A 17557-nucleotide genomic window follows, 5' to 3' on the forward strand; every position below is an offset into this window, starting at 1 on the left:
AACTGACAAGTGTGTTTCAAAACAGCTACACCATTTCAAATTCCCACCATCAGTATGTAAGAGTTCCAATTTGTCCACATTCTCACCAAGACTTGTTATTACCTGGCTTTTCAATTACAGTCATCCTAGTGGGTAATACCTCATTGTGGTTTAGATGTGTATTTCCCTAATAGCTAATGATGTCAGGTGTCCTTTGATGTGCTTACACACACCTGTATAGTTTCTTGAGGAAATGTCTAATTCAGAACTTTTGCCCATTTTTAATTGGATTATTTGTCTTTTTATTATTGAGTTCTGAGCTCTTTATATATTCTGGATACAAGTCCCTTATCGGATATATCATTTGCAAGTATTTTCTCCCGTTCTCTGGATTATCTTTCCACTTTGTGTTCTTGGCACATGTGTCCCTAAATGCTACCTCTCAACTAAGATAGTCAAAGTAACCTTTCAGTGAACTGAGGGAAGGAAAATGAACCACACATCCTCCCAACCATTGAGAATCAAAGCAGTAACGGCTAGTTGGAAATCAACCCACCCAGCTCTTCTCCCCTTCATTCTTCCTAAGAGATTCCCCAAGTATTAGAACAGCACACGGATTGCTCTCTTCTGTTTCCAGACATTTCCTTGCCTCAGCACTTCCCAGCCTCCTTGCAGCTCAGTATAACCATACAACTCCACTCAGGCCAATGATATATGACCAAAAGTAGTGTGCACTTCCTCTGAAAAGCATTCCTACCACAACAGATAATGCTACATAATAAATGGGGGCCGGCATCTTGGACCTAAGGTGACCAGGAAGGTAAACCGCGCACAAGAGTGGGCAGTGTCTGACCCCAAGCAGCATACCGACAATGACCGGATCCCCTGTAGACTTCCTAACAAAGAGAAGAAATTAAACTCCTACACTGTTGAAGTCATCTTATTTTGAGATTTTCTGTTACGTGCAATCAAACCTGATGATTTCATGTAACAATTAAGTGAAGGCTCTTGATGTACATGTCCACAGATCAAACGCAAGGCCAGGCTCCATTCTGCAGTTGATGGAAGTATTGCCTATTGTCACAATGTTACCTGACTGCTTTTCCAACACGAGGAATAAAAGATAGCAAAGACTGATACCAGGAAAGAAGACAAAAAACTTTACATGGAACCTATGCAATCAGTGGTGAAACTGCTATATATGAAAGTCTGCAATAGGAATTCTGTACAAACCCCATCAGAAACCCATCTGCAATACCCACATGCTCCAAAATGCGTTAAGTTTATTTTCTTTCAGCAGAATACAAATACTGGAGCTCACAGTGCTGCCATGTGTGCGGAAGAAAAGGACGGTTCACTAACCATCGCCTGATTGAATCTAATCCCAGTCCCGTCACTGCTAGGCAACAATTCAATTTCATTTAATCCAGTACAAATTTGGTGAATGCCCACCACATATAAAGCATTGTAGGAACTAACATGAGGCTCCTACCCTCACGGAATTCATACCTAATAAACAAGGAACAAATTGCTTATAATCCCCAACAGTCGGCTTGGCCAGGAATCAGGGAAATAGACAAAAGAAGAGCCTATCTCATTTCAACTTTTCACTGAATAGATGCCTTCAGAACCCCAGAATCAGGGTGGAGACCTCTGAGAGAGGACACTCCCCTTCTCTCCAGAATTTGCTCCAAAAGTGGGAGACCAACAGCAACACACTGACAGTGGGGGGTGGCAGGGAACTAAGAGCCCCCAGAAACATCAAACCTGGGGGGCTGATGGTAACATCAGACCTGAATAGATGTTCCCCTGTTCAGAAATCAGGAAATAAAGCAAAGACAACAGAAGTCTGTAATTCAACTTAATTACAGTCACATGAGCCCAAAGGCTCAAGGAGACACACACATAAAGATATTTTCCAAGTTAACCAAAGAGCTTTAGAACAAGACTTACAATGAGCATGTATTACTTTTTTTAAAAGATTTACATGGTAGTATTTATATGATAAGATTGAATAAATATACCCATATAAAATGTTGGGTCCATAAAGAGAGTATATCTTCTTTCCCCCAAGAATTCTTGGAAATTTTACAAAAACCATTCAGTCTCTCCAACCTCTGCACTATTCAAAATGCCTATCACACATCCCAGAAGCAACTGAGTCGGCAGCTGGATATAAAAAGCTGGAGTTCAGGGAAGAGATTCAGGTACAGATACTAAATCTGGGGAGTTACCAACGCATGGATAGCATGGAAAGTCCTGAGGCTGGACAAGATCGTTAGGGCTGCAGAGGGGAGATCTGAAGACTGAGCTCCAGAGAATTCCAACATCAAGAGGTCTGGGAAACGAGGAACTGGCAAAGGAGTCCAAAAAAGATGAAAAGCCATTGGGGTGGGAGAAAAAGCAGGCCAGGTGTGACATTATTGAGCCACGTGAAGAAAGTGTATCACAGAGGAGAGGGTGACTGGCCATGTCCGATGCTACTGCCAGGAAAGAACGAGAGGACTGAGAACTGCTCACTGGCTGTAGCACAAGAACATGATGGCCTTAACAGCAACAACAGAAAAACCCAGTGGAGAGGTGGAGGCAAGGGCCTGATTGAAGAGGACGCAAAGGAGCACAAGAGGAAGGAAATGGGAGACCTGAATATAAGAGCTTTTTGAAGAATTGTTGGGACTTCCCTGGTGGTGCAGTGGTTAAGAATCTACCTGCCAATGCAGGGGACACGGGTTCGATTGCTGGTCCAGGAAGATCCCACATGCCGCGGAGCCATTAAGCCCATGCACCACAACTACTGAGCCTGCGCTCTAGAGCCCATGAGCCACAACTACTGAGCCCACGCGTCCTAGAGCCCGTGCTCCACAGCAAGAGAAGCCACCGCAATGAGAAGCCTGCACACCACAATGAAGAGTAGCCCCCGCCTGCTGCAACTAGAGAAAGCCTGCGCACAGCAACGAAGATCCAATGCTGCAAGAAAAAAATAAAATAAAAAAGAAGAAGAATTTCTACTGTTTATGGGAAAAGAGATATGGGCAGCAGACAAAAGAGAAGACTGGTCAAGGAGGGGTTTTTTCACTGGTGATGGTGGTGGTGGTGTTTTTTGTAAAAGATGGATGAAATTAAGAATCAGTTTTGTACGCTGATGGGATTCATCTAGTAGAAAGGGCAAAGCTGGTGTCAAAAAGAAAGAAAGGAAGAAGTGCTTGAGTGACATCCTAAACCAGGAGAGAGGGGAGGTGAAGAGGGAATGGAAACAGCTAGACAGAGAGGCTGGTCTCAGTCAGGAACACAGTTCCCACGGTGATGGGGACAGCAGGGTGGGTACCGCTGATGGAGCGGGTATTCATGGCAGTGGATGAGTTCTTCGAATTACCTCTATTTCATCAGGACCGGGAGGCAGTGCCAGAAGCTTAGAGAAGGAGGAAACTGTGAAATATCCGTCAACTAGGAGAATGAAGGAACTAAGACAGTGGAACATGATTTGTGGTTGGGATTAATGGGATTTGAAGCCAGTGGCCAGGAATCGCAAGTGATCCCAGTGAACATGGTAGAATACATTTCTCTAGAAAGAGAGAAGGCAGAGGTGAATCTTAACTTAAGTTGGAGCTGTGCAGACAAGTACAGTAAAGGGAGGGAAGGGCAATGGAGTTGAGTGTACTGAAAAGAGTGACTTTAATGAATGACTGAAATTCACACTTGGCAAGGAAAGAAGTGAGGGTGTGAGGGGCTGAGAACAGTAGGATCAGTTGATTGTAAGCTAAGGATACTTACTAGAAAAGAGTAAGCAGTGAAGAGTAGAAGGTGGTGTCAGAAGGAGAAAGCCTTGCAACTGAGATGACAGAGGGGGTGCCTGTCCTCGTAATGACACGATCTAAGGAGAGAGCACAGAGGGAATGGCTGAGGGAAGGTGAAGAACAGGTGACTGAAGGAGAGGAGCTGAAGGAGAAAGATGCAAAGTCCTACATGAATCATCTGAAATGATACTGAAATGACTAAGAAAAGCATAAAAGGAAGAGAACTGGAGACACACCATATAAGGAAGATCCTAAAAGTAGTCCCAGGGCTTCCCTGGTGGCACAGTGGTTGAGAGTCTGCCTGCCAATGCAGGGGACACAGGGTCGTGCCCCAGTCCAAGAGGATCCCACATGCCGTGGAGTGGCTGGGCCCGTGAGCCGTGGCCGCTGAGCCTGCGCATCCGGAGCCTTTGCCCCGCAACGGGAGAGGCCACAACAGTGAGAGGGTCACGTACCGCAAAAAATAAAAATAAAAATAAATAAATAAATAAATAAAGTAGTTCCAAACACGGAAAAAGGTAAGAAAGATACAGATTGTAGAGAGACACTCTGAGGGTGAAACCACGTGAATGGACGGCAAAACACAAACAAGACAACAATGGGAAATAACACTTGAGGAGCAATGGCTGAAAATGGACAGGTGCCCAAATTGGGGGAGGACCTGCCTGTTTCACTGTGGAGACAGTCAAAGGACGGGAGAGCTGCAGGAGGTAGACGGTAAACACCAAGTCCAATGCCACGGAAGCTGCCAAGGGCTGTACTCAATTTCCTGCTGGGTGTATTACTGAACGGCTCACCGCAACCTAACTCAACAGGACCACAACTGAATTCATCATCTTCCTCCACCCTCATGCCTCCTGTGTTTTCCTTCCCCTCCTTCACTCTATACTCTAACATCCAACTTCTCTCTAAATTTGTCTCTAAAAGTCTCCCTCAAACAGATGCGCTGGGCTCCATTCCGGCTCCACCACACCAATCAATAACCCTTCCAACCACTCCTGCCGTTTCTAAACTTTCTCTACTCTGCCAGGGTGAGTTTTGAAAAATATAACTCTATCACTCAGTGCCCTGCTTAAAACCATTTAACAGGTTAAGCTCAAAAACCTCAAGGTCAGGCCTTTGCCTCCCTGCTCAAGCCTCCTCTCCCATCCTCCCTGGCTCTCTGCTCCAGTGACGCTGGTTGTCCCCCGGGGGGGACCTCAAGTGGACCACGCTCTCTCTTGTCTCCAGAACTTTACATATATTATACATCACTCTGCCTGGACTGTGTCTCAATCCCAGCTGGCTCCAAATAAGCCTTCAGTTATCAATTTAGACGTCAGATCCTCTGTATGCCTTTCTTGAATCACTTAGATTAGTGGTCCCTCTACACCCAGTTCCCAGAGAGCAGCTCTGAGCGTCAATGGAAATAAATTAGAGATTTCTGCAAGAATGAAGCTGAGAGGGTAAGGATCCAGGCCCCCTACCCCACTTTAATAAGAGAACTCTCTTTTTTTTTTATATTTCACATATGCATAAATGTAAAGGTGTTATTTGAAAAGAAGGCATCCCTATAAAGTCGTTTGAAAACCACTAGACTAGATCATCTCTAAGGTCTCCCCCGGTTCTGAGAGTCTCCTTACAAGATGATATCATGAGGGAAATAACTCCATAGTAACCCCTCATCAACCTTTACGAGGGATGGAAAGTAGTTATAATCGTAATAAAGATCCCGATTGCAGAAGAGCACTTGGCATGATCAAGGTCTCAGAGAAAATATAGGGCTGGACAAAAACAATACGAATTGTGTTACTACATGGAAGTACTAGAATTATCCTTTCGAGACAAAGCAGATGAATCTCATTGAACACATTTTCTAGTAGACAGCATTGCTGACTCGCCTCTGTCAATTAGTTAGGAAACAACACACTTACATGGTTATACTCTGATGCCTGCAGCACAGTGGTTAAGAGCTTGGGGTCTAGAGGCGGATGCAAGAGTTCAACTTCCAGCTCTTCCACTTACTAGCTACGTGACCTTAGGAGAATCACTTAAGCTCTCTAGGCCCCAGTCTCTCACCATAAAATGAGAAGGATAATGTCTACCTGATAGAGCTGGGCTGAGGATGAACTGAGATAAAGCACAGAAAAATTCAGAACACTGGCACTTAGAGAAAACTCAGTAAATGCTTACAATGGGTGTATGCACACATATTTATGCTCGAGTTGTATTACACAGCCCGAATCTCTTCTTAAAGTTTTTGAACCAGTCCTAACTGGCTTGAAATTTAACCTCTTTCACAATGACGTTCCCTTTCATTTTTTTCCAGTCTTGGCAAAATGCACATTAAACCATCTGTCCTTTTCTTTGTAGGGCCATATTTATCATGGTGCATAAAGAGCACATTTTTATGTACCTGGTCTTCAATTCATTTTTTGGAAAGTAAAGCACAGATCTTCCCCCTCTGCACTAACACCATAGACTCAGTTATATCATCTGAGGGAAGAGAAGAATTAATTATTTTTGTATTCCTGGGTCCTGACCTAAAATGAACTTGTGTTTAAAAAATCTCATATTGTGAACTTTTATTATACAAGTATGAAACAGTGTTATCTAAAGACCACTGTTACCAAAACCAGGGCTGGCAAGGAACCTCCACAGTGTCAGCCATTAAAAAAGGAAGTATTCTACGAGTACCGTGATTTTCCTTAGTGCTTCAGGACACAGAAACAAATGCCAGACAAGCAGTAATATTGACAAACAAGCTTCGTTTTCCTTTTTCTTTTTTTTTACTTCCTTCTCTCCAGCAAAGATTCTTTTCTAACTAAATAACTAAAAGTCATACCACAAGAAAAAATGAGAACTGGTCTTTGAATAAACAGAGTTTGCCTATGACCCTCCACCACATACAGAGTATATACATGGAAGGCTTAGATCAACAATGAAATGCTCCAAGGTCATTTTTTAAGTGACAACACTAGTTAAGATGATGCCAAACTTCAGCCAAGGCTAAGCTATCACTGCACAGCTCAACATAGTGACCAAGACGAAACAGCCCGCGGTGAATACACAGCCTGGAAAGATAACGAGATACCACTCTTCCAGGCCACAGACATCTCAGTTGCAATTAACTTCTATTTTTTTTAAATCATTTTTTTAAATGACTCTTTTCATAAAGTCCAATAATGCCAATAACTTACCGGTCAGCAGCTTCTACATCAAAACAAAACCTTCTGTCGATGGAGTCAGTATGTCTTCTGATACATTCTTTCAGAAAGAACACCTCTCCGTCCCCCTGCAAAGAATCATTTTAAACATTCTGAAGAACTGCAGTATAAACGTATACGGAATTAAGCACCCTATATTTGATGGGGGGAGGAGGCAAGGTTCAGACTTTAGGTTCCTCTATCTTATTCTCTTTCAAACCACTTTATTTAGAGTCGTAGCCATTTTTTTAACTTTTTATTTTATATTGAAGTATATTAACAACATTGTGTTAGTTTCAGATGTACAGCAAAGTGATTCAGTTATCCATATACACGTATCTATTCTTTTTCAAATTCTTTTTTGTCACTGTCCTTTTCTTAAGGTTTTCAAGACCCTGCTTTGATTACAATAAAATTAAACCAGACCTTATGAGTGCTGATTTTAAAAGGTGGGTTAACAGTACAGTTTCCACATGCCTATATTTGTTATTCTCTTATTGTCCCCTCGTTAAAAGAAGGATAATGTGTTTGTATGTCACATTACATTATACCATATAAAACAGTCCATATGTAACCATTTCTGACCTTTAAAGACTTCAGTTCCACAGGAATCTACCTAAAAGTACACTAAGGACCCTGGATCAGCCATTGTGAGCATCTAAAGCTGGAACCACTCCAACTATATGGTTTTGCTGTTTCTTAAAGTGAATCACCCTGAATTTATCTTTCCTGAGTTTTTGTTTAAATATCGTACCATTTACCTCCCTAAACCATCCTCCTCATGCTCTTTAAGAGCATTAAAAAGAGGTAGAAAACAGGAAACAGAAGCAACGCAGAAGCAGGTTCCCAGTGAGAAACTGTAAGGAGCCTGAGTAAACACTTCTAGACTATTTTAATATTTTCTGGAACATGGGGATCTCTAATATTAAACAAGCATTTGAATATAAAATTATTCAAAATATCAGTCATGTTTTTAAATATATTTTTTATTATTTGGTAGCTCAAACAGAAAGACACCACTAGCAGACATGTCTTGGGACTTGACAGGAAACTCACACTCCAATCTCATGCTCAGTTTATAACTGAAATGTACAGAGATGCTGAAGTGAACCCATATTTATCCTTTTACTACAACTTTTGACTGTATCAGTGGCCCTCTGAAATGTGAAATAATCGTGGGCATCTGGTGAATGAATTGTGCACTGCTGCTGTTCATTCATGGAATTTGCTCTTTTATTAAAAAGCAACAAATTTTGCTTTCTATGCGTCTGACACATTACATTTGACAAACATAAATTACTGCGATCTTTAAAACAACACTACCACCACAAAACAACAACGACAAAAACTCTCACGCTCAGTCTTCACCCATCACCCTCCAAGGGTGACAACCTCACTTCCTCCTCTTTGCCACGGACTTGATTTTCCATGTCTATTTCAATATCACAAAAATGCGTTTGTATTATAAGGGGCTTTAAATATTTTTCAGGAAGATGCAAAGTATGTGTAAATACAAGTGAACTTGGGTTCATTCTGTATTCACATAAGAAAAATTATGCCCATCCACCCAGCAAGCAATGAATTAACCTTAAAATGCATTACCAGGTATGTGCAACCCTAGTGGGAGGAGCTTTGTTTTGACTGCTATTGTTGCCAGGAGCTGCAGTTTCCGTTTTAAAACAAAGATCCCCTTTCCTACCCAGCCAGCTCCTAAGGGCTTCTCGCCCTTTTCCAGCTATCATGAGTTCCTTTGCTTTTTACTTCTGTGGGAGGAGTAAGCTAAATGGGGAGTGTCTAAGTGAGAACATTAAAGTTTAAGTGAAAAACAGTAAACTTCGTTACAGATCATCTACTCTATATAATCTTTTCATCTGTATGAATCTATGGTGCACATCAGGCCTCCCGTGTAAATCCTGAGCAGACAAACCACTGAGTCATTAAAGTCTGTTGTAGGTGTTAACTGGATCTTCCAATAACAGGGACACAAAATGATTCTACTCTTCTCCTTAAAAAAAAAAAAAAAAAAAAAAAAATCTGACCATAAAAACCCATGCCAACAATTCAGAAAACACAGGAATTATTTTCTGGCCTATTTTATTTAAAAAAAAAAAAAAAAAAAAAAAAGATTTTCATTCTAAAAACAAAATGAAAGTATTTATCATGAGTGAATATAAACAACATTAAAAAGATACCCTCAAAGACCACCTCACAGAGAATATAAAGTATAAAAGGAAAGCCTTGGGACTTCGCTGGTGGTCCAGTGGGTAAGACTCTGTGCTCCCAATACAGGGGGCCCAGGTTCAATCCCTGGTCAGGGAACTAGATCTCACATGCATGCCACACTAAGAAGCCCACATGCCGCAACTGAAGATCCTGCGTGCAGCAACTAAGACCTGTTGCAGCAAAAAATAATAAATAAATAAGTAAATATTTTTTAAAAAAATAAATAAATAAAAGCAAAGACTTACTAGTTTCCCCCCGGATCTGTGCTCGAACGGAATGATGTTGAACTTCTTGGCCGCTTTCCGATACATGCAGTAGTGTTTGACCCAGCTGGAACCAAACGGAGGAGGCCCTTCAACAAGAGACATAACTTTAAATCAACAAGAACTTACTGTATTGCACAGGGAACTCTATTCAATATTCTGTAATAACCTAAATGGGAAAAGAATTTGAGAAAGAATAGATACATATATATGTATAACTGAATCACTTTGCTGTATACCTGAAACTAACACAACATTGTTAATCAACTCTGCTCCAATATAAAATAAAAAGTAACCTGAAACTACCACAACATTGTAAGTCAACTCTACTCCAACAAAAATTTAAGAAATAAAATAAAAATTAAATTAAAAAAGAAAGAAAAAGAAAAGAAATAGGACTCTATTTTTCCTTTATGAGGACATTTTTTCCTCGTAAAGAAGCAGATATGCAGAGTTCCAAACACAATCGTGAAGAGGAAAAACCCAAGAAGCAGCAACTAACACAGCTCAAGGAAACAAATCAGCAACACAGCTGGTCTCAGACAAGGGAAAAACAAGGGGAAATAAGAAAGCTCGTAGAGACAGTCCTAAGAGTTTTCAGCAACACGGAAGTAATTTCAAGACATACTTTTCAAATAATCTGCTAGACTGTTATCTCATACCTGAAAATCTCTTAATTGTAAACTATGCTTCTTGTTTGTGTCTACGTACGAAGAGCTCATGAGGGTTTCAAGAATTCCACTGAATATATGTGATGGTTTTGGATTCAATTCTGGCCTCTAAAAAATGACAGAACTGTAGAATCACAGTGCAGAAAAGCGTTTAGTCTGTAAATCGATCTAGTGCTTTAAATCCACTGAAGCACCTTGTAAGTAGCTGCCCTTACTAACAGTGGTAAAGCTAAGCTTTTTTGCAGCATGTGCAATCTTAGTTCCCCGACCAGAGATCGAACCCGTGTCCCTTGCATTGGAAGCACAGAGTCTTAACCACTGGACCGCCAGGGAAGTCCTACGGTCTTTTTCATCTAAAAAGTCTTAGGCTTAGACCAAATGCCTGAGAAATGGCAAAGCCAAACCTCAGAGTCTTTGGCCCCAAATATCAAGGAAGGTCCTTCACTGATTAAGCTGCCATCCCCTCCTGACACCACCCAACCCTACTCAACCAGCTCTGAGCATAGGGATTAGTGATGGTTTTTCACACCATCCAAGCTTCAGGCAATACTGCAGGAGAGGGTACAACACGGACTCCAGCCTAGGACAATTCCAGCATTGAGGAGGTGTATGATCCAGGAAACATTGTTTACTGCTCAGTGTTTCCATGTTCTCATTGGTAAATGGGGTGATAACAGCACTGTACACTTCACAGGGGTTTTTAATGGATTAAATGAAACAAGTTGGATAAAGAGCTTAGCACAGTGCCTGGCATGCTAACAAGTGAAGAATTCTGTCACTATTGTGTTTTTTGTTTTTTTCAGTCCAATTTCAGCCCCGTTTCTCTCAAAGCCAGTAAGTTAAGCAACAGTTATGAATCTAAAAATCAAAATTTCCTGTGATTTTTCGCTTTGGACATATAATACAAAATTTCTATCCTTCTCATGTCTCCACCCTGTATTTTTAGTTCTTTCAAATTAAATAAACAAACTGAGATTAAGAGGATAAAAAAAAATTAAAGGCGGAAGGATGGATTGGGAGCTTGGGATTAACAGATGCAAACTAGTAAATACAGGACGGATAAACAACAAGGTCCTACAGTACAGCACAGGCAATTATATTCAATATCCTGTGATAAATCACAATGGAAAAGAATATGAAAAAGAATATATATAACTGACTCACTTTGCTCTACAGCAGAAATTAACACAACACTGTAAATCAACTATACTTCAATACAATTTTTAAAAAATAAAACATTCACTCTATACACACTTCAATAGCTGTTGTGCTATTGTTCCTAATGGCACCTTTAGAAACGGCATGCTTTTACTGTTCAACCAAAATATGTAAAAATAAATTACCTCTCAGTTTTTTTGAAAAAAAAAAAGAAAGATTAAAAAATTAGAAAAATGTAGAGTTCTGCCATGCCAGTTACTGTTCATCATGAGCCGTGAAGGCTAAGCCCACATTAAATAAGGGCAAATGGAAAAAGAAGCCCTATTCTGCGATTGCCTATAACATGAACATCCGTATCACATGGCTGTTCCATGAGTCTCTCTGCTATGAAGTTATTCAGTTTGAAAATCCTGTAAATCAGCCACTTAAACAAAAACTCTAAAGCACCCGGCGGGAAGGGAGAGAAACAGGAAACACAGAAACATTTTCACATATTCCTCCCCCTACTGGCTAGCAATCAAGCCCTACAGTTGAAGAGGTAAACTTTAAGAGCTTCGTTAAAATAAGACCAAACTCTCAGAAGTCTGAAATCGTCTTGGGGTGCCTTAATTTCCAAATAAGGATACTCTACACACTGCATAACAGCTAAGATGGCAACAATGCTGAAAATTCAGTGAGACAAGTTAGCATGTCAACTAGGAGTATTTTTTTGTAGCCGTATGCAATTGCCCTGAAAATTTCAACAAGAACAAAAAACCATCTCAAATAAATCTGCAAAGAAATCATGTGAAAGAAGAAGAGAAATATGTCCTTCTTGACTTTAACATGGAGGAACAGTGTTATGGGGAGAGGGGTGCATACGTATATGAATGTGTGTGTGTGTGTCTGTGTGTGTGAGTGAGATAAAGATGGGTGGGGATGAGAGGAAATGAGGAAAAAGGTACTATCCCACCTCGCTTTCAGTCTGTCACCAAATCCCGGCTCCCTTGCAAGCAAGTTTTAACAAAGTGTGGCACAGAATTCGGGGGGTGTGGCTGGAAAGCAGGGTGCTCACAGAGTTTCTAATCTCACCATCCCCTCCCTAGAGCAGGAATGTGTTTTCCCCAAAAAAATCCAACGTATGCCTTCCAGGATAGGAGAGAGCAAGAAAGCGGTAGGAATAATTACTCCAAAAGTATCAAATTACAGTGAGAGTTTTAAACTAATTTTTAATTAGTTATTCATCACTGTTGGAGAGCCTCTTACTTTTTTCCTGTACATACAGGTAGCCTTCCGCTGTGAACTGACTCGCTCGTTTGTGGTCCTTGGGATTCTGTCTAATCTTGTTCATAAGCTCTTCCACTTCTGACCTTGTTCCTTCAAAACGATTCCGTGTCTGAAAAGGATTTAAAAAACACATACAAGTTTTAAGTTCCCACAGGAGATTTTTCATGTCTGTTTTTAAGTCTCTGGATAACTATAATTAAATCTGTAGTGTTTTTGTACAAATTTCTCAAAATATACCCATCCTTTCCCATGTATCTCTTTGTTGAGATCACTGTGCAAAGAAAAAAAAATTAGTGGTTAAGTAGTTAACAGAGATATAGAAACCAAGGTTACTAGAGGTTATTTACTTTTGAAGCTTTCTAACACCAAGAATAATTCTATTATTCAACACAAGAATTCCTGCCTGCAGGTCTCACAATATTACTAAATCTTACATTTAAAAAAATAGGCCATAAAATATCTATCTGGGAAGTCTTTCCTTTGCAACAATCAATCTGACTCATTACTATTATCTCAGCAATATGTCTAGGAATTCAGAATCTGAAAAACTTAATTCTTCTTTGCAAACTAATAAACATCAGTGTCATTTTTTCCAGGTCATGGCAATTGCACTTGAAAATGATGTTTCTTCATCGAAGAAGGAAGTAGGGGGGAATCTCACTTACAAATAATGTCTTTGATATCTAAAAAGACAAATCACATTTCTGAAGCCCAGGAGACTTGGGATGTCAATATCTCTGTCAAATGGCTAGACTGAAAATGGACATGCAAGGTGAAGTGACGAAAATACCCAGGCAAACCTGACGAGTCAGCAGCACCAAGTTTCTCGACATTTCTTCCATCTACATTCAAAAATAATTGTATTAATACCGAAAAACTGCTGATGTGAAACTGTGGAAGAGCTAAGATGAAAAATTATTATTGAAATTCCTCCTCTCTCCTCCCTACAATGAAAGGGGTTACCAAGAGTTCTAAATGCAGAAAAATGATAGAATAGTACATTTTTTAGGGGGATGGAGAGTCTGATAAATGTACACTGTAAAGGGGAAACTTAACTGCAGAGGCTTATTTCAAACACAAGCTGAGAGCTTTTTTTTTTTAATTTGTTTATGTACTATAAGAATGTACAGGGCTGCAAAGAGGGTGGGACTCATTTATTAACGGCTTGTTCCCTCTCCTGCCTTCCTGTTTCTCATGTCTCTGGGATTTCTTGTCCCCCATCTTAATACCGATTATACCCTAATTTTATTCACCTGCTTTGTCACTTTACTGAGATTCTCCACAACCCTCACTTCTATCTCTGTGTATCTAATATTTATGCATACATACACACACATATACACACATATGTGCATGTCATATATGTGTAGATGCTAGTGCACGCATGCGCACGCGCGCACACACACACACACACACACAATTAACTTAATGAGTTGTATCCCAAATTCTCATTATTTAAGTTAATGCTCAAATTGTCCTAGGTTTGACCAGCAGAGGCCCCTTCTAGCTGGCTCCTGTTTCTCTTGACATACCCCCTTAATTCTGAGTAACCCCTCACCCTCTGGTCCAAAAAGGTATCCCAGGTTTACTTTATACATTCTCTGTCCCAGTCCTAGAATCAGCCATCTCTCCAAAGGAGTCATTGTTCCTTACAGGGGAGGGTAGTATTTTTTTTTTTACTGGAGTATAATTGCTTTACAATGGTGTGTTAGTTTCTGCTGTACAACGAAGTGCATCAGCTGTACATATACATATATCCCCATATCCCCTCCCTCTTGGACCTCCCTCCCCCACCCCATCCCACCCATCTAGGTCATCATAGGGCACCAAGCTGAGCTCCCTGTGCTATATGGCAGGTGCCCACTGGCTATTTTATACCTGGTAGTGTATTTGTGTCAATCCCAATCTCCCAATTCATCCCACCTGTTCTCTATGTCTGTGTTTCTATTCCTACCCTGCAAATAGGTTCCTCTGTACCATTTTTCTAGATTCCACATATATGCGTTAATATACGACATTTGTTTTTCTCTTTCTGACTTATTTCACTCTGGTAGTATTTAGAAACCAAGATCTAGGGACAGTGTGCTCACAGCTAAGGGGGTGCTATTGCTTCTAGGTCTTCCTGGAAGACAGACTGAGAAAATGCATGTATGTATATATGTATGTGTGTGAATACATTTATATATATACACATATATATACATATCACAACTTCTGTACCTATCTATCTTAAAACCCATGAGTTCATACCATTACACTTAATTCCAATCCAGTACTTCAGGTTTCTTTCTAGCCCACCCCTTTCCAGTTCCGCACATTTCTTTTCAGACAGTAAAAAACATGGCTCCCATTATTCTCAACAGATTTACTTATTTGGTCAATTAACATATCTGCTCAACGTAACCAATCTCCCAAATATGCCAGCCACCTCTTCTGTACGTGCTGCCTCTGCACCTTCCCACCCCCACTTTCACTGTCACAGACCCCTCCACGTGGTACACTCTGCCCCCACTGCCGTCCTTCCTCAGATGTGATTCTGCACTGGGAAGGGAAAGGAAGGTTCAGCTAAATTTTTTAATGTATTATTTTAGGCAAATTACAAATGAGGGTGAAAATTACATTTCTCAAAATTTGAGCACAAATAATAGAGTGGCTGGAACCTAGCAATTTCCAATTCTAATTTCTGGCTGAATAGGAAGATATCATCAAATAATAATAATGATAGACCTTAAGTGTTACCATAGGTCACATGAGAGTGTTTACACTGTGAATGACATGACTGAGAGCAGTTTACGGTGCTTTAATCCTCACAGTAACCTACGAGATAGCGTAGCGTTCTCCAATGCTGATAAAACAACATTGCTGTATTTCCTTTCCTTGCATGCTTTGATAAATAAACAAATTTCCAAACCAATGAGTCTTAAGTCTTATAAATTAAATATTTCATTACATCACCTACTGGGGGGAGGAGAATTCAATGTGGAGACTAAGCTGGAATTCGGACACATCTGAGTACTTTACAAAACTGGCAGGTCAGGCTTAGCACAGGTTCACACCCATATTTAAGGAGGAAAGAAAGAGCGGGGAGAGGAGGCACTGTTCACACTAAGTTTTACCCAGAAATAAAGCTTTACAGGCAGATGGCAAAGGCTAATTCCAAGTACAGATTGCCATTTTTCATTTAAGTTTTCCCATCCTGGCCCCATGACCTCATTCAGGGAGCAAAAGAATAATTAAAAATACAAAGAGGGGATTCCGTGGTGGCACAGTGGTTGAGAATCTGCCTGCCAGTGCAGGGGGCACGGGTTCAAGCCCTGGTTTGGGAGGATCCCACATGCCGCGGAGCAACTAGGCCCGTGGGCCACAACTACTGAGCCTGCACGTCTGGAGCCTGTGCTCCGCAACAAGAGAGGTCGCGACAGTGAGAGGCCCGTGCACAGCGATGAAGAGTGGCCCCTGCTCACTGCAACTAGAGAAAGCCCTCGCACAGAAACGAAGACCCAACACACCCAAAAGTAAATTAATTAATTAATTAATTAATTTAAATATATATAAAGAGGGTTTCACGAAGCAGCTGTAAGACATCAGGGGGTGGGCCTCCTGCAGCCTGCTTTAGTAACCTCCCAAAATAATAAAACAGAAAAGAAGGGGTAGGGTGCTAACACACACCCCTCACTGCAATCCTCAAACATCTCCTCAAGTGCCCTATGAATGGGGACGTGACAGAGTAAGGAATGGAGTGCAGTGGATGCCACGGCAACAGGTGATCAAGTCTAAAAACACCCGAAGGACACCTTCCATGGGAGTGAGGGGAACGCAGGTTAGAACTGTTGAGAGGCAGACGCGAGCTGAGGTTTACCTTCGGTACCTAAATCTGAGATCTTACCATTAAGGTGACTCCCATGTTACCCAGAAATTGTTAAGGTCCAGGGAAGCCAAATGGCCATATCAGGATGTTCCCCAGCTCCTATATTTACTGACCCCAGATACACCATGAGTTGAACCCATTTCTACACCAACACTAAATCTGAAAGCAACTGCCTTGGGCCTGCCCAAATTCCAGTGCTGCCCTGGCCTTAAAGCAGTATGATGTCAGCAAGTTCTTTTTCCTCACTGTCCATATCTGTGAAGAAGGAATAAAAAAATCTACATCATAGGACACCTTTGAAGACTAAATGTGTACAATCCAAAGAAAAGCACGTAGGTAACACCTGGCACATGGCAACAAAATAATTGTAAGTGGCATTATTATTTTAATTGCAATTAAGTCACTGAAAAGTGACAATTATTCCCTAACAAAGGAAAAAAGAGAATCTTCAATATCAAACTAAAATTTTATCTGAATGAAAGAGAAAGTACAGAGAGAGGGGACAGCACAAACAGCCCTGCCTGGGAGGCAAAAAGAGGCGGTATAAACAAGATTAAAAAGTGACCAGAAACTCACCTCTCAGAAACAATCATGTTCATATTTTTACACAGTCACTTCTAATCTTTTTTTTTTTTTCTGGTAACATAGTTTATCACTTTAGTGTTCTACTTTGCTCACAAAACTGTAACAAAAGTATCTGTGCATATCCTTAAATTATTCTTCACCATTCTTAGTATCTTCTGGGTACTCCTTCGGAATCCCTAAAATTTCTTAGGATTCTACTTCTTCCTGCGAAGAACTCTACTCTAGTCTCCTTTGGGGACAGAGATCACAAAAATTTTAAATTAGTTTTTTTTTAATATCCTTTAATTTTGATGTAATTTACATTCTTCTGCAAAGTCTATTTTTTAAAAACCAACCTGCTCTTTTTTGCTGTCCATTAATTACTCTAGATTATGGAAAATGGAAAAAGACTGAATCTCTCTCAAAAAAAAGGTCTAACCATTTTTACAACAGAAAAGGTGAAACCAGTTGGGTGAAAATAGGTTATTTTCACTTTTAAATAACTTTTACCTTTTTTCTGATTATAAAATGGTTTTTGTCATTTTTTCTATAGTAAAATACCTAAAAGTTGACCAAAATTATCTCT

The 17557-nt window shown here is 40.5% G+C and overlaps 1 protein-coding gene across 3 annotated transcripts in view; it reads right to left on the reverse strand.

Annotated features, from left to right (window-relative positions):
* The window catches only part of ARHGAP10 (Rho GTPase activating protein 10), a 327164-nt gene that overhangs the window by 180639 nt on the left and 128968 nt on the right, over window positions 1-17557 (reverse strand). For all 3 annotated transcript variants that reach the window (XM_079920745.1, XM_079920746.1, XM_079920744.1), the window contains 3 exons: window positions 12519-12648; window positions 9427-9533; window positions 6953-7047 (listed from right to left, as the gene is read on the reverse strand). In XM_079920745.1, the coding sequence (XP_079776871.1) occupies window positions 6953-7047; window positions 9427-9533; window positions 12519-12648 (332 nt within the window). The remainder of the gene's footprint in view (window positions 1-6952; window positions 7048-9426; window positions 9534-12518; window positions 12649-17557) is intronic.

This window comes from Stenella coeruleoalba (genome assembly GCF_951394435.1).
Source record: "Stenella coeruleoalba genome assembly, chromosome: 4".
In the NCBI taxonomy this organism is placed as follows: Eukaryota; Metazoa; Chordata; class Mammalia; order Artiodactyla; family Delphinidae; genus Stenella; species Stenella coeruleoalba.